This window comes from Rhipicephalus sanguineus, chromosome 1, assembly GCF_013339695.2.
Source record: "Rhipicephalus sanguineus isolate Rsan-2018 chromosome 1, BIME_Rsan_1.4, whole genome shotgun sequence".
In the NCBI taxonomy this organism is placed as follows: domain Eukaryota; kingdom Metazoa; phylum Arthropoda; class Arachnida; order Ixodida; family Ixodidae; genus Rhipicephalus; species Rhipicephalus sanguineus.
The window spans coordinates 232,138,339-232,162,184 of NC_051176.1; the positions used below are offsets into that span (position 1 = coordinate 232,138,339).

Below are 23,846 nucleotides of genomic sequence, written 5' to 3' on the forward strand. Positions count from 1 at the left end.
AGAGCGGACGCACCGATCTTCCCGTTCCTTTTCCAACGTCCAAGGTGCCTCTGTGAAATGGGACTTGGGTCTCCGGTCCCTGTTCGCGCGAACGAGAAAAGAAGAGAGCAAATAAAGTAAAAGCCCTCTCATTATCGACGGCCTTCCTCTCTGGAGAAAATGTCAGGCTAGTTGGAAAAGGGAGAGAGGGGGGATTACCCTGGTTGGGAAAAGCGGGCAGAAGGTGAAGAAGAAAGAGTTGGTAGGCGTACAGCACGTACGTGTACAGGCAGTGGCACGGAAATAGATGGCACGAAAGGACACGAGCAAGGGCAGCCTTCTAAACACGTGACCTGCAGCCTGCGGGCGATGACTGCATACACATTCTCACAACTTCCCGTGGGCGACAACGTGTAAACTTGTGTTTGCACAGCTGGGGCTTTTTCCTTCGCCTCCTCGCGCTTCAATTCGCCCCTCGCGTGCGCCAGAATCGTAGAGAAGACAGAAAAAAGAAAAGAAGAGAACAAAATTACACCATCTCCCGCTAAAGGGGACCATGAGGCGATGCGAAGCCGGAGCACTTGCACGATCGCGTTCCGTTGGCGTTCGTTGAGCATGCTACCGACCTCGCGTCGTGGAACGCGAAGAGGGACGCTACGCGCGTCGTATCTTCCATCTAGCCTGGCCGTTAATTCTCACAGGGCGAGCGGGGAACGCGGTCGACAGGCGGGCGAGAGGGGGGCAGCGTAGGAGAGGAGGGAGAAGGGGAGGGGACGCGCATGCGCTCGAGCTCATCACGGCGTTGCGCAGGAGAGAATTTCGGCATGTCTAGCCCGCGTTTCAGAGGAAGAGTGGAAAGGGGGAGGGGAGAGGGAAAGTGGAGAGAGGAAGGGGAGATGGTGAGTGGAGAAGAGGTGTGTGGAGAGGGTATGCGCATGCGCAGTAAGGGTGGTCACGCCGCACACCACCACCACCACCGGATTGAGCTCCGCCTTAAGATACTTCGCATCGAAAAAGGGCCAAGCACGGTATTACTCGACATCATGTCGCGTAGGCCGGGAACGCCGCTCTTCTGGCAGCGTAGTCGTATACCAACAGCGCGGTTGCACGCGCGAGAGGAGCCGAGCCCGGAGCACAGAATGGCGGTGAGGCGCGAGAAGAAACGGGGGTGCTTGTCGTGGGCGCCGCAGTAGAGGTGACTCGCGCGCACTGAAGTCTGACGACACCGCCCTTTCAGAGGCGCGCACACTGCATGCGTATGGGCGCGCGTTTCACGGCATTGAAAATGACTGAGCAGACGCCCATTTGTCTGGACCGCTTTAAGGCCGCGTCACAGAGACAATAGACGGGCCACGACATTCCTCGCTCCCGGGAACAGAAAAGAAAGGAAAACAACGCGAAAAAGGGAGATCAGCGAGACAAATAAAAGATAACAGTAATAAAAGAGCAGCAGAAAAGTCGAGCCCGGCGTTGTCGCTCAACGTGCACGCACGCACGCGCAACTAGTGACTCGTCACTTTTGACTCGTTCGACAGGCACCGCACGTTCTGCCGTATAGGGACACACAAGACTCGTGTGTGTGTACTCCCGATCGGAGGCCCATTTCTTCGGCTTGTCCTCTAGAGAAGCAAGTTGGCTTGCGCAGTTGCGAACGGAGAAGTGTCATAATCTCAATCACCGTCACTCGTTTTGGCGATCAGCAAGTGCTCCTCCGAGGTCTTCAATGTCTACAATGAGAAAATTACGGGCCTCTGGCCGTAGTTTCTAACGATCCATTTCATTTACGCCGGGTGAAAGTCAAAACCTTTGAAGCAGCGTCGCGAAACCGCCCTACTCTTTTCAGACAGCACGACTGCTCAATGAAGTGCACGTTACCCGACATACTACGAGACGTACGTTAAGTATTAATAAAGGATCACGCATTATGAGCTCCTCTGTACCGCATTAGAGGCAATGAGGCTGTTGACAGTCTTTGCGCGCACAGCGTCGCATTCAGATTCAACAGTGAAGACAGGGTGTTTCAAGAAATGTGTCCAACCTTCTCAAAAAATCAGGAAAATGCGATATTTAATTGCTGCCTTCGGAATTGGTCTTTCTGTAGTGGCAGGGATTTTAAGATGGTTAAAGAAATTATATGGGACTGTAATTAAAAAAGTTAAATTAACTTTTTAATTAGTAGAGTTAGGTGGTTGTGTCAAATAGGAGAATTGAAGTTATTCATGCCAGAAACCCAACCCAACTTTGAGATTTCGAAAAAGTGGCATTTAGTAAGAATTACAAAGTAATGAAATTCAAACAAATTCAATGGCGAAACCGAAACAGAAACATGGAAGAACGCAACTGCCATATTCTTCTGAGACGGCCAAAATGAGTGAATGACTTTTTCTGTAGCGCTAGGCATCTTAATATGGTTAAAGACATGACTTGAGACACTAATAAAGAAAGGTAAATTAATTAACTTTTTAATTAGTGGAGTTTGGTGACTGTGTCAAATTGGGGAATTGAAGTTCCTTGTTCCAGAAACTCATACCAATATTAAGATTTCGAAAAAGCGTCCTGCAGTGATAATTACGAAGTAATGAAATGCAACCGAATTTGATGGCTTTCGCTATGGAAAGCCGTTGCATTTTGTTGAATTTCATTACGCCACAACAATTACTAGAGGACGCTTTTTCAAAATCTCAAAGCTCGGGTGGGTTCCTCGCATGAAGAACTTCAATTCTCCCATTTGACACAATCACCTAACTCCACTAATTAAAAAGTTAATTAATGTAACTCTCTTAATTACTGTCCTAAATGATGTCCTTAACTACCTTAAGATTCCTGCCGCTACAGAAAAAGCAATTCTGAAAGCCCCGAGCAAATATCGCATTTTCCTGATTTTTTTAGAAGGTTGGACACGTTTCTTGAAACACCCTGTATAGGTGACACGCGCCAGGGGCGTAGCCAGGGCCTCTGGCTACGCCCCTGGGGGGGTTGAACCCCCCCTTCCCCCGAAATATTTCGATTTTGCATGTGTATATATACACGCACACATACAAAAACGCACGCACGAACATAAAAAAAGGATGGTTGACCCCCCCCCCCCCCCCCGAAAAAAATTTCTGGCTACGCTTCTGACACGCGCACGCACACAGCGATGAAGAAAGCTGGCTCCACTTTCGTTCCTTTGTCGCATCCGCACAGGACCATAGCAAAGTCCTAGCGTGGCGGTGCGGAGAAGCGGAGTTACATCTGCCGCCATCCGAATAGGTAATTTTCATTAAGTGGGGCATGCGTGTCCATAGGCTGTCCACTTCCATGCCTCCTCGTGGATGCCTGTTCAATAGTCGGAAGTAGGCCTCGCAAGTTCCATGCACGTACTTTATTTTGCGTACTTATCCCGAGTTCAGTAAGTGCACATTGTACCAGTTGACGGATGGCCAGCGTCACAAGGGTTATCAGAAAACACATGCTCTTGTGGGGATGCGGCAAAGGCAGTGCCTTTGGGAGTGAGCTCTGCAATGCATGGTGGGGCTAATGAATAGACCATAAATTACTTGCAAATATGGATATATATATATATATATATATATAACAAATGGGGAAGCCTGACGTAGGAAAACTTAGCAAAAGACTCTCCTCTCATGAAATTTGTTTGTGCATCATCCTCGTTCACTAAAGAAAAAGAAAAGAAAATACGCTTAAAGCTCTTTCTTTTTCTTTTGTGCGAGAAAGAAAAATTTAAGACAGCTCGTTAACTTTGCGGTACCTTGCAATACGGCAAAAAAAAAAAAAAAATGGCGGTGTACTTTCTTTCGTTGTCAACAGCACATACTACGATTGATGGGAAGCACTTCTTTTTTTATAGCAATAAAAATGTATGGAGGGGTTTTCGTCATTTGCTACCTCTTTTCACTTCGTTTAAAAATTAAAGAAAGTATGAAATAAATAAAAAGATAAAGCCTTCGCCGGGTGAGTTCATAAGTTCTCTTTCTAGCAGAATACGCTGTCTGGCACACACAAGCACTATGCATTCACGCGATGTAGTTCACTCAGCACACATCACAAATGGCAGTGTCTTCAGTGAAGCTCATTGCACTATATACAGGATACCACTGAACTAAAATTCAAATGAATTGAATTCGGCCTTCCGCAACACTGACGTCAACACACCTGTGATAATACGCCCGAACACCTGTTGCTCTGCGCTATGCGGGGCCGAGTTGCGGAACTTGGTATACCTTCTTTCGCGTCCTTGACTTTACTGTAGTAGAGTTACTAATTAAGAAATAGCAGAAGTACGAATAGGGGTCTAATTATCATTACACATCATAAGTGGACATATGCCCCCCCCCCCAAAAAAAAAAAAAAAAATCTGGCTACACCCCTGCTTCAAACCATACTCTTTGAAAATACGCGTGTGTAATAATTAAGTTTATAACTCCTGCTCATTAGATAGAGATGACGACTACAACTTCGTTTTTGTTTCATTAACACAATTTCTGTATCGCACTTTCTATCTGCAAACTCATTTCTAGCACAAGCAATGCAAGAAATCGCTGATTTACGATGACCTAGATTTTAGGCTGACCTCGAGAAAAAAAAAAAGGAAACCTGGATTTGCTAGCCAAATACATGCTTCACATTTAAAACGAACTGCCCTAAAAAAAAAGAGAAAAGAACAAACACGCGCACAAACACAAGGAATTAGCCGTCGATGCAAGCGTTCAATCAAATCTAAAGAAGCGTGACGGTGAACTCAAAATGTTCAAACGGAAAGCACAACGCAGCCATGTCGAAAAAGTTCAGTTACAGCTACATCTCGCTGCTACAGTGAAAATGACGTGAACCGTATATGCCGTATAGTCAAAGGGTTCAAAGGGAGTTGCAAGGGATGCAGAAATCAGCAGGTGGCCTTACCCGCGGAACTTATTCGTCCAAAAGCAACACGGCCGCCTTCAAGCACGAAGCGACGAAGGCAGCGTAGCAGAGTCGGCTTCAGTAGACAAGGCGTCCCAACAACCAGCTCGCTCGCTCACGCCTTTTTCTTTTTTTTTCAAATCCTGCAATGTCTGCCGTACTGGTCGGCTCAAGCGCACTTGCGGAATTTCGCGCAACTTCTAATATACCGTGAAAGCATACAGACAGACAACTTCCCCTAAAACGCGACACGAAGAGAGGCGAGACTCTTCTTGTTCGCGTGGCTCTGAATGAACAGGCTTCGCAAAAGTCGTTGACGTCAGTTACCACAATAGTGAAGATACAAGTCTTACGACAGAAGCTTGCGCGAATATACACTCTTAAAAAAAAGTTCGTAAAAAGGTAGTAACTGGAAGGAAAATGTTAGTAACAGCCACTGTTACTAACTCTCTGAGACAGTTACTAACCATTTACTAACTCGAAAGCACAGGCGTGTTGTTACTACCCAAACAGCCAAGTTACTAACTCGAGTTAGTAACAAAAAGCTACTTTGCTTATAACCCTTCACAGTGCTGCAAAAACATGCATTCACTCACTGAGTGAAAGTTTTTAATATATTTTTATTTATTTTCTCAAACCCTTCTCGTATTCACTTTTTTTGATCATGGCTTGAAGACATATAATTTGTACGACCAACATTTTTAGAGGAATTGATATTTGAGTCTGATTGCATGTCGCCCGAAATTTTATGCTGCCGTGTTTATCTTTTTTCCTCTGGATACGACGCTCGCCTTCGGACCATGGGCCCCTGGGTTTGAATTCCCACCATGCCCAGAAATTTGTTTTTTTCTTTTGAGCCAAAATAGCCTTAGATGATTTATCGAGCTGAAAAGTTACCGTCAGCGTCCCGCGGCGTCGGGGAAAGCACGAGTGACGCGAGAAATTATGTCGTGATGACGTCAGCATATGATGTTACGTCATAGATCGCCAAAATATGTGACGCCGTTATGCCGTTATCACGACGTCACGTTACAGGATAACGTCATCACACGACACCGTAGCTTGGTCAAAGGTAGATCTATCACGGATGATGTGCAAAACCACGTTAGGTGCAGATAGCTTTCGGAGGGATAAATACGACGACGGAGAAGAACAAGATGACGGCTTTCGTCTTCGACTCGTCTTACACTCTTAAAGAAAGTTTGGAAAAAGCTTGTATCCACGAGCAAATAGTTAGTAACAGCCGCTGTTACTAGCTTTCTTGGACCATTACTAACTTTTTGCTACCTTTTTACTACCAACGTTAGCAGAAACTTAAAAGTTGCAACGGTTACTACCTCTTGCGTACCGTTACTAACTTTTTGCGATGCACCTGTTAAATGAACTTGCTAAGCGAATCATAGAAGTTATTATTACGAGCTTTTTACAGCCTGTTCACTAGCACGGGGATCCATTCAAGATCATTGAGGCGATATTAGTAAGCTTAATACCCCGTGTTGGGTCTTGTATATTAGGCCATGTTGAGATGATATTACGCAAAATATACATATAACATATTGATTTTCTTAATATGCTTGATTAAAAGTTCTACGCTACGTTACCTCGCGCACCTAATAAAATTGTACGCTATATAAATATAGGCGCATAACTTAACCTACCTATCCTAAAGCCTAGCTGCCCACTGGCACCAGCTGCGTACCCCAGAGGTAGGGCTATATATACTCCTGGAAACACTTTTGAATTATACGTGTCGCGTAGCCTTGTCGTTGTGTATGTGTGCTGTTCTGATTCATGTCATACTGTGCATAATTACCTAATGATATATCGCAATGTTGGTGCTCGCGAATTTGACCGTTATAAAAGCAGGAAGCTCGTGATGCGAAAGAATCACGGTTACTGATTTTTTTTGGGTAGAAACCGTTACTACCTATTTTACTAGCTAGCAACGAGAAGGGTAGTAACCGCTACTAAGTGCGTTTGTAACGGCGAGGGTAGTAACGGTTACTAACCTCCCCGTTACTAACCGCACTTTCTAACAGGGTAGTAACATATGTGACAAGTAGTTAGTAAACCGAAGTTAGTAAGTACTACAACCTTTTTTTTTTAATAGTGTAGTGCTAAGAACTTGAGCTGTCTCCTTGTTTCACTGACGGTGGCAAAACATTTCATTCTGCTTCCCAATCAAAGCCCTGTTGGAAAATAGATTCCCCGGTGTCTGACCACCTGTTGTTTCACGCACGTGTCTGTTGTTTGATGCACTTGGCACGTTGACTCAATTTTTAGGAGAGTCGTCGGATGTATAACTCTCTTTCAAGAGACACACTAGCTCTGTTTTGGAAAGCCGTGCGTCCCACGACTCTCCTAAAAAGAGTCAACGTGCCTCTCTAAAGAGAGTTATACACGTGAGAGTCACATGTGTATCAAAAGAGTCAGATGAGACTTTTTTTTTTTTTGCTTAGAGTGTGCGGTCGTGAATTCGATGACATGCGACGGCAACAAGCCACATTTTTTCCCGCGTAACGTATGCTTAAAGGGTTCCGAAAGAGTAACGTTTCCTCAATTAGTCTTGGCGAAATAGAAAATTGCGCGAATTGGTAAGAGTTAACCATACTGAATTGTAGCGCAGGAAAACGTAGCCCGAAGGAAAGACACGCGTTCGACAGCGTGTGTGTGCCTTCTTTATTCTCATATACGTTTCTCTTTCACTACGCAGTTCAAGATGGTTATTTAGTTTGCCTTGAGTCGCCGTGAATACGTTAATAAATTGGAGGGAACAAAAGTGTGCAGAAACTACCGACGATGACAGTCAATAGCCAGCCGAACGCTTCAATAGAAAGCTATTAGATTGATTCGAAGAAGAAAGGTGCGCTTGAAGGTGTATGGAATATATTGTTACAGGCAGCGTATGGTCACTTCACTGCGTATCTCCGCAGAGAACGGAGTCGTTAACCAGCACATTTGTAGTGGTGTGGTTATCGTTCTGGGCGGCTACACATACAAGCTGATTCGCCACACGTGCGTTGTCTTATATCTCCTTTCCCGCCACCGCCTTAGTGGGAGAGGGCGGCGGAGAAGGAACCGTCCTTCCTGCAGAGCGCTGTGCCAACGCCATGTAATCATTTCAGAAGACGCGTGCGCGAGAACGCGCGCCTTTGTGTCGGCTTCTCTGTACCGGCAGTGAAAGACCGATAAAGAACGAACAAAAAAAAAAGGACCAAAGAACGCTGTCCATTCTTTAAACCGCAGTTAGTTTAGATGATTAGCCACGACAAAGGGAAACGATGGAAACCACAGATAACAAAGCATTAGGGGAACTGAAGTTGTACTTACGCAGGAGAGGCGTCGTCAATGCCCCCTCCACCCACTTTTTTATTCCATATTACCTAGCACATAGTAAAGTAACGTCGGAGACGAACCTATATCATCCATTTAATTCCACGCATAATGACTACATATGCAGTTAAAGTGTCCCGTTAATCAGATATGCTTTCGTTTGTTATCACGGTTCAGGGCTCGTTTGTAACGGTTATCGCTAGAAGAAAACGCTGTCTCAGCGATATCAGTTACAATTACGAGAAGCTTGAGGAGCCTCAATACTGAGGTCTAGGACGCAGTTTCAATGCTTAGAAAATATAGGTCACCAGCGCTGCTGCGGTTGCGCGAACTCGATCGCGCCACGAGAACAGAGACTCGCGCAGATAGATACGCACGTATTCTCTACGACATAGCCACTAGTACAACGCGCCTCAGAAAGCGCCAGAACACGCAAATCATTTTGACTCTCGCGCTTTTTGTTCCTTGCTACTAAGCGAAGGCTCTCGCAGGAACTAGTTCGGAAAATTGAGTAACCCAGCACGTCGTTCAATAAGCGGCCCGCAGCGGATTCCCGATTTAGTATTGCACCGGCACTGTGGCAGCATATCTCTCCTTTTTTTACTGGTAGTTGCCGTCGTTAAACTAACTATACAGTGCAAAAAAAGAAAAATGAAATTTCCACTTACTCGCATTCAGCTCAAAGATCAGTGGCATCGGCTTCATGCTCAGGAAACGAATCTCTCTCTCCCCCTTTTTTATCCTTTTGCGTTTTCCTTCGCCATTTTCTTTCTTTTTTTCTCTTCTCACATTGGGAAGAGCCTTGCGTCAGTGCAGCGAAGTTCGGATGGTTGATTTACGAAAGAAAAAAAAAGGTAAACTCGCGCAGCCCTTCTCTAGTCGAGCGGCGCGGCTTCTGCAGCACTAGCGTAAAGGTGAGCGCTCCGCAGGCGCCAGCTTTCTCCCGGCTCCTCCTCGTTCGTGATGCGGAGAGAGAGAGAGAGAGAGAGAGCGGCGACAGCGGACACACGCAGCAGCCGGCTGTGGCCGACGCTTCTCGGAATCGGCGATGACGAGCGCGACGGACGATCGCGCCGCACGCACAACAGCCGCCGCTGCTTCGTCCGACCCGATCGGTCGTCCTCCGTTCATCCGCCGTTGCTCTGGCGACGCATCCGGAAGCCCCCTCCCCCCTCCACTGACCCCCCGAATAAACCCTCCAGACTGCTCCTTTCTTTCAAGCGACCTTTGTGCACTCGGTGCAGGACGCACGACCGACAGCGGCTTTGTTACGGTCACGCCGTGCCACTCGCTCTGACCTTGACATTTGTTTACCGCGGCAAGGGAGCAGCACTTCACTGGTTTCTTCCTCAGGTCATGGCATATCAGGTGTGTAATCATAACAATAAAAATTAACAGTCAACAGTAATCTGGCCACTGTTATTGTTATCCATCAGGTCCACACGCAATGGTTCTCCATGCAGAAACCCCGCACAGTTACATGTCTGAGTGACAGGCGATACTGAAAGTAAGGAAGCTGTTGTTAGGGAAAGCTCCATTGATAAGTGCATTCCAGCAGCTAGAGAGGACAGGCGAAATAGAGAGATAAACACGAATTGGGGAGCATAAATTGAAAAGCGTATCGTATGTACAGCAAGAAAAAAAAGAACAAAACAAATTAGACAGGTCAACAGTGGGCTGATGTCGATCGGATAATTATTCTGGGAGGCGGATCAAACGCTGCCCAGGGCGAATAAGGAAGACCTCACTGCGAAAAAAAAGGGGGAGGAGGGGGGGGGGTCATAGAGGAAGTGTGTCTGCGATTGTCAAATGACGTTAAGCTATAACTCTGCTATGACTTTTTTTCTTTTTTTGAGCCGCTAATAATGCATGAGAAACATATCAGACAAGGAACAACAAAATTCACTCATCTTACTTTTCAGCTCACGCGCAAGTATTGCAACTCCTTTGTTGAGAGCGCAACAAAATTTTACCCGAAGACGTCAGGATTCTGTTTGGGGGTTGTCTTCATTCAAGCGGACATGGACGAAGGGTTCTCAAGATTCTGCGTGCGGAATGGCTGCGACAGGCTCGTCTTTACAGAGAACACACGGATGTTCTGTTGCAAAGGACCTTCGAGCCGTCAGTGACCAAGTTTCAGGGCCGCAAGTTTTTGCGCCTTGCGGAGCAAACCACCGATCACCTGTGGCAACCTCAGCTGCGTCGGTTACAAGCTCATGCAAGCCAGCGTCGCCAAACTGGAGCTCTCTACGTTCCTGAAGACATCGCTCTTCCGGACGGTGTGCGTCAGGTCCTGGAGCTGGGATCGAAATTTGCCGCGGAAGCTACGAGGACCAAGCCAGAGCTTCTTTCCATTGTGCGCCAAGCAACTCGAAGAGCTCCCGAAGACGAGGCCACGCGGTTGAACTTTGAAGGTGTGCAAGCCTTATTACGGTGTAAGCGAATGCGCTACAAATTGCCTTTGAAATGTGTAGAATCATATTTAAAAGAACATTCATTGTGTGTTGTACCTGCCGATAAGGAAGGAGGATCTTCCGTGTTTCCCCATGATTCATTTCATCGAAAAGCTAAGGAAGCGGTATTTAATGAGCAAGAGGGCATTTCTGTGAAGAAGGTGAAAGCTATATAAAGCGAAACAATTGTGAAAAAAATGAACCTTGATAGCGCATTCAAAGGTGTTGACAAGAGCAAGAATGACTACGTAGAAGTCTTCTTTAGCGCCAAAACACATAAGGATAGTGTACCGTTTCGAGCAATAATTTCCGAGAAAGGGAAATGGCAGAGATGTGTCGCCCTTTACCTTCAGGATAAGCTTAATGTCCTCGAACTGAAAGGTCCTTTACTTGCCAAGAGCTCGGATGATGCAGCGTTTCTAGGACTCCTTCTGTAAATTCTATAAACGTTGGTATGATGTACTTCATTTTATACGCAATAACTCGGATAGGGGCGCCCCGCCACGGTGGTCTAGTCGTTATGGCGCTCGACGGCTGACCCGAAGGTCGCGGGATCGAATTCCGGCCGCGGCGGCTGCATTTTCGATGGATGCGAAAATGTTTGAGGCACGTGTACTTAGATTTAGGTGCACGTTAAAGAACCCCAGGTGGTCGAAGTTATCGGAGCCCTCCACTACGGTGTCTATCATAATCATATCGTGGTTTAGGGACGTTAAACACCAGATATTTTTACTAACTCGAATAGGGGCTCAAGGCGTTTTCTGCGAACGTGAAATACCTTTATTATTCCTTGCCGCAGTCCGATTTGCTTACTTGCGCCGAGAAGTGTATCGATCAATTCGGAGCTGTACGGTTTTCAACTACAGCAGGCACCACTGTAGAAGGTTTTTTAGAGCTACTAACGGTTTATCTGAATTCTAAGTTCGTCCAGAAGGCACGAGTGTTTTTAGGATTCTTAGATATGTGGACGGTTTAAAAATTTTTCTTGACTGCGCATCGTACATCTTTCAAAATGAGTGTGCTAGTGTTTTTAACCTTGTACGTGACTGCCTTAGTCCACTTGAACTAACATGTGAAGCGCCTATTGACGGAAGGTTCCTTGATATTAACTTCGTGTTTACCGACGACCACACGTGCTGGTCATATCATCCTGAGCGAACAAGCCACTTCTGGCATTTCATTCAAATAAATCCAAACTCGTAAAAAGGGGAGTGGCAAAGCTTTGTTTTAAGAATGCTTTGCAGAAGCCATGCCCGCATCTAATGGATGCAATGCTTCAGGTTGCAAGGCACACGACTTCAGGAGGTTGGCTACCTAAGTCATGTCCTAGAGTTCGTAGCAGAAAGCGTGCTCAAACAGGAACGTCTGGGTGAAAACGTGTCCTCAACGAGAGACGAAGTTAGTCTTAAGAAGATCGCTGTATAGTACCGTACATTCATTGCTTCTCTCACAACTTTAAGAAAATGGCACAGCGAGCGGACATCAACGTGGTTTTTTCGGCGCCGAACAAACTAGGTAGCCTATGCCGGAAAACTAATACAAATGGTGTGGCGAAACCTAAATGTGCAAAACAGTACACTAAGCGATACGTGGGGCGTTGTATACCGGATTCCATTAAGTTGTGGAAAGAGTTAACATAGGGCAGACAGGCAGGTGTACAAACGGCAGGTTCCGTCATACACCGCCGGACGGATTCTTGTCTCTGCATTGCAAGAAATGCAAATGTAATCCACGCTTTCAAGATACAGCCATCTTAGGTAGTAGAAGCTGAATGGATAGATAGAGTTGGTAGTGCACGCGTCAGCAGTCCATCGATTGCGCTCTCAAGAAAGGAGTTGCAATACCTGCGCATGAGCTGAAGGGTGAAATGAATGAATTTCGTTGTTCCTTGTCTGATATGTTTCTCATGCATGAATAGCGGTCAAAAAAATTCCGATGAACCACTGTGCGTGCTCCTCCACGTGTTAGTTACAGCTGTGTGTAAAAAAAAAAAGTGTATAAGAACCACGTGGTGCCCTATAATCAAAAATTTGTTGGAAGTGTAGCGCTGTGTGTGTGTCTCCTTGTTGCCTTCTTGTGTCCCGTTTCTTTGCGCTACCACTGTTATCCAAACATGCCGTACAAACAAGCCCGCCTTGCACCTTAATCGGCCTCCGTGTTGGTTTACTTGATGCGTCCTCAAGACGATTTGCCTTGCGTGTGCTAGCTATCTTAAAAGAACGGCCGCAGTGCAATATTCACTCACGAAAAAACAAAAATACGTGCCTTTAAGAAAGGAACAAGGTGATAAAATAATTAGCAGATACGAACCGCTGTTTTTCCATCGCTCCACGTGCGTCCACTCCTTTGAATTACGTTTACGAGAATTTTCGAAGTTCATACTGAATCGTCCTGTAACATAGCAGCATAAATGGCGTTGCCGATAGGTGTATCGTGGAACGAGGTACTAAATAAAGATGAAAACTTAGCACGTGCCTCTGCAGTATCAACGAGCCAGCCAAAATATGTCTCACGGTGACGTAAAACTCTGAACCTGTTAGCATGCATACTTGCGATTGTTCACAAACGCCGATATTAATTAGCAATTCAGCGTATATAGTACGCGCATAAGTGAAGCACAGCAGGCTTAGACTGTTCTGCAAAGTAGGGAAGTCGTCAAACTGGCACATGAAACTCGCCGCTGTGTTTGGAGCACCTCGCGTTGTACGCTGCTCAAGTTATTCGTGCGTTCTCCACTCGGATGAGATTCGCACAGCGAAGCGCGCGCTGAAGCCCGCTCAACGCCATCTGCAGGTTTTCCCGCTTTAATCCAAGTGTCAGCTAAAATAATCCGCACGCCACAGAAATAATCTGAGTGCCAAACCATTTAATTCATGTGCCAAACATTTAATCCCAGCGCCAACATATTTAATCCAAGCGCCACCACCAATAGGCCGCGTGCCAGTGAGTTTAATCCAAGTGCCACCATGCTTAATCCAATCGCCAACAGCTTTAATTCAAGTGCCAGTCAGTTTAATCCATACACAAGAAACAGACGTTTTGCCATTTATATAGACTAAATGTCGGAACAAAGTAAACATGAAGCGAGAGGAATATTTATTTTTTGCCAATGCATGGTCGCGCTTAGGAAATAAGGTATACGGTATTTTGCCCGAACGTTTTGGTGTCATTTATCTTAGAATTCAAAAAGCAGTGCGGTTTAATTATATATGTTCGGGTATTAAATGTATACGCTCATTATAAGCACGTGGTAAAAGTTTAAGCATCGAGACAGTTTATGCTTCACTGCTACTGCAAAATTTTGGGTAAACGCGTACTCCGTTGATCGCACCTGGGAGAGATTCACGTCGTCTGCTAGCAGACGGCACTAAGGCTACGTTTCCGCTAAAGCGTTCGCAGTCGTCTGCTCGGCTCGATGAGAGCGATGGTGACTTACAGACGATATTCACCCATTCCTGAAATTAAAGAATAACCATTTAAAACAAGTGACCGTGCATTTATTTGGGTTTATATGCAATTAAGTTTTATGTAAAAGCGTCAAAGGAGATGGCCATGTTCATGTAACAGACGGCAATGTGTTCCTGAAGCGTCGTCGCTTGTAACATGCGTGTTTTCAGAGCGAAATATTTCCAGACGAGAAGAGAGCTTTGCTTGAAGTCATGGCTGGACACAAGCGAGGGCCACGTTTCAAAGATCCAGATGAACCTCTTCGAAAAAACAGCAGGGTGTCGGTGATTGACAGTGCGAGGATTGTGGACGTCTACTGGCGTGGTGGCGACCTAAATCAACTGGCGGAGGCCCTGGGCATCAACATAAAAACAGCAAGATCGATTGCAGCTACCGACAGACAAAAATCGTTGCCGGGTGGCGGTTCTAAAAAAAAGTTTGGAGATGATGTTGTGAGTACTTTGAGGCGAATTGTCGACGAAAACTGTACATTTACTCTAAGACAGATTAAGGCGGCCCTGGACGGAGAAATGCCTGGAGTGACGATCAGCACAAGCACAGTTGCTCGCTTGCTGGATGCCCACAGCTACTCGGTGAAGCTCGTGACACAGAGGCCCGCAGACCGCAACCGTGACGACGTCAAGCACATCCGTAAGCTGTACGCCCAGTGGCTGCAGTCCAATGGACCACGTGTGTGCCGGTTCTACTTGGACGAGACAAACTACAATATCTGGTGTTCCAGGAATTTTTGCAGGGCAGCTAAAGGGCAACCAGCTGTCCACACAATCACGACGACAAAAGAAGCGAACTTGGTACATCATGCATGTATGTCCGCAAATGGCGTTATTCACTGGACTGCAGTGGACAGAGTTCATTGGGCTGTTTTCAACGATTTCCTCAGCGATGTTTCACCCGTGTGGAAAGCGAGGAGCCAAACACAGAAGCTGTGTTCATTTTTGATGGCGCACCTGCTCATGCTCGGGCAGAGCAGGCAGCTTTGGCTAACTCAATGCACCCTATCAAGCGCCTGCCAGCGTACAGTCCCTTCTCCAACCCAATAGAAGAAGTGTTCTCGAAATTCAAGTCGCACGTGAAGGCCTACCTAAGCGAACGCCTTGATTTAGTGCTGGCGACACCGCAAGGTATGACGAAAAAGGAGCACAGGCGTTCTTTGCTGCTGGACGCGGCTCGGCACTCCATGCAGCAGATACATCGCGTGGACGGCGCAGCCTTTGACCGGCACAATTTTTCTTTTGTGCCTGCATGCAGCATTGCGTGAAGATTACTTGTGAACGTCCGTTTCCAAGCCCTAGGAGACAGCGCTATTCTATTAAATACTTATTATAACCTGTGCTTATGTTGCAATTCTCGAGTGATCTGGAGTGTGCAAAAATATTTTTCTCTTTCGTTTTACCTATAATCCCATTTTGCCCCCTCTCATTGACTATATATATATATATATATATATATATATATATATATATATATATATATATATATATATATATATATATATATATATATATATATATGTTTGTGTGTGTACACGTTGGATATACAAAATTGATGCAATAAATTTATCATTTCGCTGACCTCCGTAAGATTCAAATGTTCGGTGAGATGCATAATGCAGCGCGGAAAAAACGAGTATAAAGTAAAGAGAAGGAGCAAGGACCACCGCTCGTCCTTGTGCCTTATGTTTTCTCTGCGTATGTTTTCTCGCACTGCGTTAAATATGTCAGCGTGTGAACTAGGCCAACAGTTAATACTGTTCAAATCACCGGGCACATCATTTTGTTTTAATAAAAAGATAAAAACTAATACGAATATAAAATATAACTTCCGTTTTCCACATATCGTAATCAGCAGTCTATGTTTTAGTACACTTCAGAACGAAAAGCTCTTCGAATTACCTCCAATTCACCCTGCCCTGCGCGAGCCTGATAATTTCTTAATTCCGTACTCCATTTGAACCATTGCTGCCCTCGGCTAGGTTTTCCACATCTTGGTAGCCATTGCGTCACTTTACCTGAGCATAGATTGTCTTTCCTTCGCATTACACTACCTGTCCTGGAGCTGCTGCTCTTTTGTGTGCCAAAACCAAAATCCAATTATTAGCTCTAATGATTAAAACTTAATTTTGCTGAACTACAAAATATTCGTTAACATGTTTGGAATGAGCAGCACGCAGATGCCTTTCTTTCGTTCCCATTAATATGATCGCACCCGTGCCAAACATTGCCCCACAAACTGATGCATAGCAAAGTATAAGCCCTCCAAACACAGCTCAAGCAAACGATGGCAGTAAGTTTTTTTTTCCCGTGAATAATAGCGGCGAATACAAATATTAGTGCAGTCTTCTGCTTTCTGGATACCGTATTTCACATTGTAGCAACTGTATTTCAATTGCACTGCCGTTTTCACGCCCCGTATTACTGTTTATTGTGTATAGATTAAAGTGACTGGCACTTGAATTAAAGTTGTTGGTGCTTGGATTAAACATGGTGGCACTTGGATTAAACTCACTGTCACGCGGCCTAATCGTGCTGGCGCTTGGATTAAATATGTTGGCGCTTGGATTAAATGTTTGGCACATGGATTAAATAGTATGGCACTCAGATTATTTCAGTGGCGTAGGGATTATTTTAGCTGGCACTTGGATTAAAGTGAGTGGGAAAACCTGTAGACAAGGAGCGGAGGTCTGTGCTCAAGCGCTTGACCCGGCGAAAGCACTCACGATAGCATATATGGGACACTGTGAAATCATCAACCAACTCTGCGTCGTTCAATGTTCCAGCGAATTGCTCTCCATCAAAGCATTTCCGTAAGATATACGAGGACCGCGATTCGGCACATTCGCATACGCGAGCACACCCACATACGCGGTCATTCAAAACAATCCCACAGGCGGACACTTGCGAGCGTTTTGGATGATTGCGTGTGTGCGCGTATGGCACGCGAATCACGCTCTTATTACTTTCCGAGCTGAATTACCAACTAGCCCAACAGCAAGCTATTCGATTATACCAAGCCATTGGCAACATGGGCGCTGTGGTGACCTGGGACAATTGCGCCAGCAACAGCTGTGGCGCAGCTTTTAGTGCAAGCTCAGAGTGCACGCGCGCCTTGTCCAATACGTTCTTCCTTGCTTTGTTGAATGAGCCTTGTTTGCCATCACAGTGCTGTCGACTAAGCTGCTGGCTCCCGTGGCGTGTATATATATATATATATATATATATATATATATATATATATATATATATATATATATATATATATATATATATATATAGATGCCTGTGTGTGTGTGTACGACCAACCTCTCATCAGCCGCTGAGAGGTTCGTCGTCCTGCATAAAGCCGAGTGTGCGCTCGTGCCTAAAGCCGGGCAAGAGGGCGACGGTATTGCGCAGCGTATTGCACTTATTCGTTGAATTGACAAGCTAATTGGTTCTGCTGCGCCTGTACAGACTAGAACACGGCAAAGCTTTCTCTTTTCGGAAATAGAGTGCTCTTCATTGAAAAGCAAAGAATTTTGCCGGCTTCCGTTTAATGATCTGTAACTCTACTATGCGGGGGGGCACAGAAAGGTCATAAGACAGGGACAAAGAAAATGCTAATTAAAGAGTGGATGACCGAAAAAGGAAGGTCAGCGTGGTATTTGTCACGTATGAGACATAAAAGCGAAGAACTTTAGACATTCTGACGAGAAAGTATAACGTGGAAGAATGTTCATTACCGATCGTGCAAGCCATGCATTGATCCGGATAGCATAACAGAGAGAGAGAGAGACGAGGAAAAGGAAAGGGAGGAAGGTTAACGAGACGCGCATCCGGTTTGCTACTCTGCACTGCGGGAAAGAGAATGGGGGATAAACAGAAGGAAAAGAGAGAACGAAGGGTGGAGCTTCATCCGAGGACGCATATCGACACCACAGTTTGTCAGTGGGGTCTGCAGAAGTCAGTTACTGAGCTTGAGGTCTGTATTCTTGGCACGCTACTGTGGGGCATCGCCCGGAGAAAACATCCGAGGTCTACGAAGACGCAAGTGAACACGTTGGCGTGGACGATGCACGTCGCACAGTTCGCCAAGCAGTGCACCAGTTCTTGATGGCATTCGGTCGTGGTCAACGGTCGAATCCGTACTTATAGGTCAGGATGGCAGCCGGTTTGTGAAAACGATCGGATGACCGACGCACGTCAGAATTATCTATATATTGCTGCGCATCGCAGCGATTAAACGAGTTGAAAGTTTACCGCTCGTATTGTCGTTCCTTTCAATGTTCTCGTCTTTTGTTTGCGGTCAAGATGTCGAGCAGTAAACACCACCTAGGCCAGACTCAAGTCCTTCTGATCCGATGTAAGGATTGGATACGAGGAATGGTGACCGTTGTTGTTTCTCCGGTGCATCGATGCTGCTGTTAGTAATAATTTCAATTGCCAAGCGCTGGACGCGGGTTCAACGCATGTCGAGCAGGCGGTGTCGTCATCGTACCGAAAAACTAGTGAGAACCATCCACCGGCGATTGCACTATGGCGGTGACCTCCTTATCTTCCTCTGGCTATTTATGTAGAATGAGTGACTGAGTTAAACGCTGCAGTGTCTTGAAAGACAACAATATGTTCAAGTTAAACCTGACGTAAAGTGTTCAAGCGTACGAAGGTTCTCTCTCTTTCCCGCTGTCTCTACGTGTCTGCGCGCGCTTCCGACCTCTCGGACGTCTTTTCTTCCTACTCGTCCAACGATACCGCAACGCTATAGAGCATTGTTTCATTTGACAAAGGCCGGATAGTCTCGTGGCTAGTTTCAAGAGTCCAACGAATCCAGAGTTACTGCCGCCACAGGAAGCGAGCGAGCGAAACCCTGAGATCACCGGAGCCTCTACGCAGGCAAGACGACGCTCGAGCAGCCACTCTTCCGGCGGGACTTGCGACTCGTAACGTGGGTGTGAATCAGCCGACATATGACGAGTCCGCTCGCAACCATTGTGAGCTACCTTTACACGAAAGTGAAACGTCGCTACTTTGAAGCACTTCGTGCCGTCGGTTCCCACGGTGACTGCAGATGGAGGCGCCAGAAACCGCTGCGCGAATACGCGCACGCATATCCACACATGCGGACTGATGCGCGAAGTTTTTCTCGACAACGTTCTCCGAGCAAATGACAGCTGAACACTAATGTGTTCGAATGTTTATAAATGACGTTATGCGTCCCTTGAAGGCATTTTTGTTACAACTATAGCTTGGTGAATACAAGGTTGATTTACGAGTACATGCGAATAGATCAATAAATGCTCGCTTTCCCGCACTGCTCCTGTGCATGCAGGTGTGCGTACCCGTTCTTATAATTGCAAAGCGAGCTTTCCTGCGAGACACATTGTCCAACTGATGTCGTCCTTGCAAGCATCAGGTTACGAACACAGCTCGCTTCATAATATGACATTAGACGTGGCTCTCGTCACGGGCAATGCGCAAGACAGACAGAAGCCCTAGCATGTGCAGCCAGCCCTTAAAGGGACACTAAAGAGAAACAATGAATTGGTTTAGATTGATAAAGTGTGCTCGGAGAACTCTTGTGTAGTTTATTTCACCACCATAGGTTTATTATTATAGGAGAAAACCAAGTTCAAAGTTTCATTTTTAAATTTCCCGCCGAACTTTGTAATTCGTGACGTAAAATACTTCAAAGAGCATTTAACGTATTTTGGCGCCACTGGCTCGACGAAATTTCCACAAACTCGTTATGTCATGTCTCTGGCCCCCTCAGAGGACAATGTACTTCGATTTAACCGATTAGGAATTACGTGGGCCTAAGCAGGCGCCGTCAAAAATATGTGACGTCACGGCAAATGGTGCGGGAATTCCAAGGTGGCGTCGCCACCTGTATTTTCTTTTTGCGCGTTTTCTCGCTTATTAAGCGTCTTCTCGCAGCAAGCGTAGTGTTTTTGGTATCGTGGAAGACTACTTTACTAATGCGAGAAAAATCGTTTTGCTTTTTAGTGTCCCTTTAATTGTCATGCTTCAAGGGATACCTTGCTGATATTTGAATATTACACTATTGCCTTCGAAAGATCTACCGAGCGCCGTACCAGTTCTTCTATCAGTGGTGCATTCGATTAAATCTATCGGCATACAATTTTAACAGCAAAGCTGGTTAAGCCGGACGTTGGGTTGTTAGGCGTTCGCAGAAAAACCTCGCCGAGCGATCGCCATGCGTCGCCTGCGAATGCGTTGGAGGGAGAAAAGGAGGAGGAGAAGAGAAGTAAAGAGGAGGAGAAAGAAATAAACCAAACTAAAATTTTTAGGCGAGGCGGGATGCGAACCCGGATAACCACGGTCTGAAGGCGAGCGTCGTAACCACTCGGCTATCCGGGCACGCTGGCGGAAAAAGGATTTATGGGAACCATATGATTGCGTTGCTATGGGCGAGAGAACGAGGAGAAAGAAAGAAAGAAAAAAAGAAAGAAAGAAAAAAAAAGAAAGAAAGAAAGGAAGGAAGGAAGGAACGAAGGAAGGAAGGAAGAAAGAAAGAAAGAAAGAGAGAGAGAGAGAAAAAGACAGAAAAAAGAAACAGACAGAAAGAGACAGAAAGAAAGAGATATAAAGAAAAACAAGAGAGAGAGAGAAATGAAGCATAGCCTAGCCATGTATAGTGTAGTACAGTACAGTACAGTATAGTATAGTATAGTATAGTATAGTATAGTATAGTAAATGGATGGGAAAGGAAAGCGAGGTCGAAGATGGGGGAAAGGAGGAGGGGAGACGGTCAAGCATAGCATAGTCATGCACAGTATAGTATAGCAAAGGGTGGGAAAGGGAAGTGAGGAGAAGAGAGGGAGAAAGGAGGAGACGAAGGCCATCAGCTTCCACAGTCGTCGCACCACTGGTGCGTAGCTACCCCAATTGTTTTTTTCGCCAGGTAATTCACTCAATGTGCCTGCGTGTGCACAGTTCAGTAAAAAAAAGGAATGCTGGCATATGATTCCAAAGTTTGACAAACTCAGACGCACGCTTGGCGAACGTCAAGGAATGGCACTTGGTCTAATTGACACTTGGAAAACATTTATAAGATGTATTACAGTACTATAAAGTTCGCCTCAAAATGTCGGACCTGGCTTTCATATGACACACAGCAATATTTTATGACATTGTGTAGCGGTCAGTCTCCGTGTGATCGCATTGACCGGAGAGAAATTAACGCGATCGAGCGCTGCGCATGTTTCGTCTGACTGCGTTGACGCGTATAAGAACCGTAAGAAGAACGAAACGAACCGATAGATATTGCACCTCGTGGTCGCCGATACCGAAAATTACAGACTTCCCGTTTCGACATCTCCCGTTCTTCGATTTGCTGCCAATGCCTCGATCAGGTTGAGTTCGATCCGGAAGTACTCATTAAAGTTATTAACCAATTAGACATTCCATCGTCATGCGATATACACGGCACAAACGCCTCAGTGCTCAACAGTATTTAAACATGTGTGCAGTTCAATACTGTCCATCAGTTTTCAGAAGTCACTAAATACAGGCGAAACCCCATTAAATTGCAGAGTCGGGAAGGTCATTCCAGTCTTTAAGGAAGGCGATCGCTCATCTGCAGGTAAGTATACGGGCCACTCTGACACCCTATTGTTTCTTCTAAGGACATGGAGCACGTCATTTAGTCTTATTTCGCTAACTTCCTGTCATCTGTCATCCTATCATCCCATCATCAACTTCCTATTATTTCCGGACAATGTTGAATCCCACCTGGACCGTAACATTCCAATTAATGCACTGTTTTTAGATTAAAAAAAAAACAAATTGATAAAATACCCCACTATCGGCTCTTGCTAAAAATCTCACGTATAAACCTTCACCTGCGTATCTTCAACTGAATTCAAGGATTTCTAACAAACCGCAAACAATTCGTCCATGTTAACAACCACTCCTCCGTTGCTCTCCTGTCCTGTCTGGAGTGCCCTAGGGCACCGTCCTCTGGGTTCTGTTATATTAAATACGCATTGACAACATTCCACTTTCCGTTGAATCTAAAATTCGTCTTTTTCTGCAGACGATTGCGTCCTTTACCGCCCGATAAATAGCCTAAGAGACGTTTCCTCTCTACAGCATGGCCTCTCGCTCATTCAGCAGTTGTGTGCCACCAGTCTGATGTCGCTGAATGTCAATAAAACATTACTATAATATCCTTCCAACGTCGCCAAAACTACACATGCCCTACTTACCAGATTAATGATTCCCCTACAGCTGATGCAAGCTCGATCAAACACCGAGGCGTCCATCTCTCAAAAGATCTATCGTGGGACAACCACATAAATCACAGCTCCGCTAACCGACCCGTTGGATACATACGCCTTAACATTTTCATGGCACCACCTTTCAGAAAACTACTGTTCAACCTAATTTAAATATGCGTCCACTAAACTCTTTAAGGGTCCGGAGTCAGTGCAGAACCGCGCAACTACAGAGTTGTTCTTTCCAATCACTCCCGCTACTCTCCGCCGTTAAAGGGGTACGTACTGACACCTTTTTTCGAAGGCGAGTTTACTCTGCCATACAAATTCCCTGTATGCAGAGACGGCTCTGAGCAAGTGTGAAACTCAACAAATGCTGATAAGATATTTTATTTTGATATTAAAGTCAGTTTTTCCATGGCGCACCTACTGGCATCGACACTAGCTTGACGTCAGGCTACTGTACAAATTTTGGTGACTTCACGCAGCAGTATGGCTAGTTGTGATGACGTTAGGTACCAAAACTTCCAAGGTGGCCGCTTGTGCGTCATCAAAACTTCCAAAATGGCGCTTGTGCGTCACCAACGGAGCCACGGTACTGTAGCCACGGTGCGGAGCGGCCGTGGAAACGTCACTATATATTGCGCGAGCACGTGACGAGATGCTCATACCGTGTTGTGATGTCAGGGTACAGTAGGAACCGAAACCAGCTTTTAAAAACATACTGTAATTACTTTTTCAGGGCGCACTCGCGCTTAGCATTACCTTTTCTAGGCTCTTGAGGGCTTGACCTTTCATTTGACGCAAAAAAAGGACAACTGAAAATATTCGTGTCAGTACACCTTTAAAACCCAGCTAAAACTTCCTATACTCTCGCTTTTCGTCGTCAGATCGCGCTTTTCTGTTTTTACCAAAGATTGTTTTATTCCAACCCACGTGACAATTATCTAACCTAGGTCATCACACGAGTCCACCACACACCGTGATCCCGCCACGTGCCCGCACTACTACGTTTTCTTCATTTTTTTTTACACACCACCCGGTACTGGAATGGCCTCCCGAATGATTTAGTAATTATGCGCGATCTCCCACACTTCGGCATTGCTCTCCAGAAAGAAGATCCATCAACATCACGAACGACAGTTCCATTCATTCCATAATTTTTGTGTTGCCCACACCTCATGTGCAACCCCTGATGGGACTATGAGGAAATAATAAGTAAAAAAAAGAAAATGGTTCGTAGAAACGAGAATTCTATAGTAAATTACATAGGGAGCTCGGATATTTGCCAGTATTTTTAATGAAGGGGTTGAAACTTTCCCATAACGCGTAACGTATCGAAAATTCCATGTTACGTCAGGCCGGCACTGTACGCAGTTATGGTCTCCATTTTCACAACACAAAATGCATGACGGCGAGGATATTTTCGCGAAGACCACGTTTGTTACGTGATAAAGGTGCGGAAGTTTAACATAAACGCTCTCACACAGACGCCTATT

At 45.6% G+C, this 23,846-nt stretch overlaps 1 protein-coding gene across 2 annotated transcripts in view; it reads right to left on the reverse strand.

Annotated features, from left to right (window-relative positions):
- The window catches only part of LOC119374461 (ataxin-1-like), a 166,264-nt gene that overhangs the window by 106,644 nt on the left and 35,774 nt on the right, over window positions 1-23,846 (reverse strand). Inside the window, exons 1-2 of one of the 2 annotated variants that reach the window (XM_037644565.2) lie at window positions 8,883-8,934; window positions 14-79 (exon numbers count right to left, since the gene is read on the reverse strand). In XM_037644565.2, the coding sequence (XP_037500493.1) occupies window positions 14-79; window positions 8,883-8,919 (103 nt within the window). In that variant the 5' untranslated portion in view covers window positions 8,920-8,934. Of the gene's footprint in view, window positions 1-13; window positions 80-8,882; window positions 8,935-23,846 lie in introns of those variants that run through there. The other variant, XM_037644575.2, reaches the window with a different exon arrangement.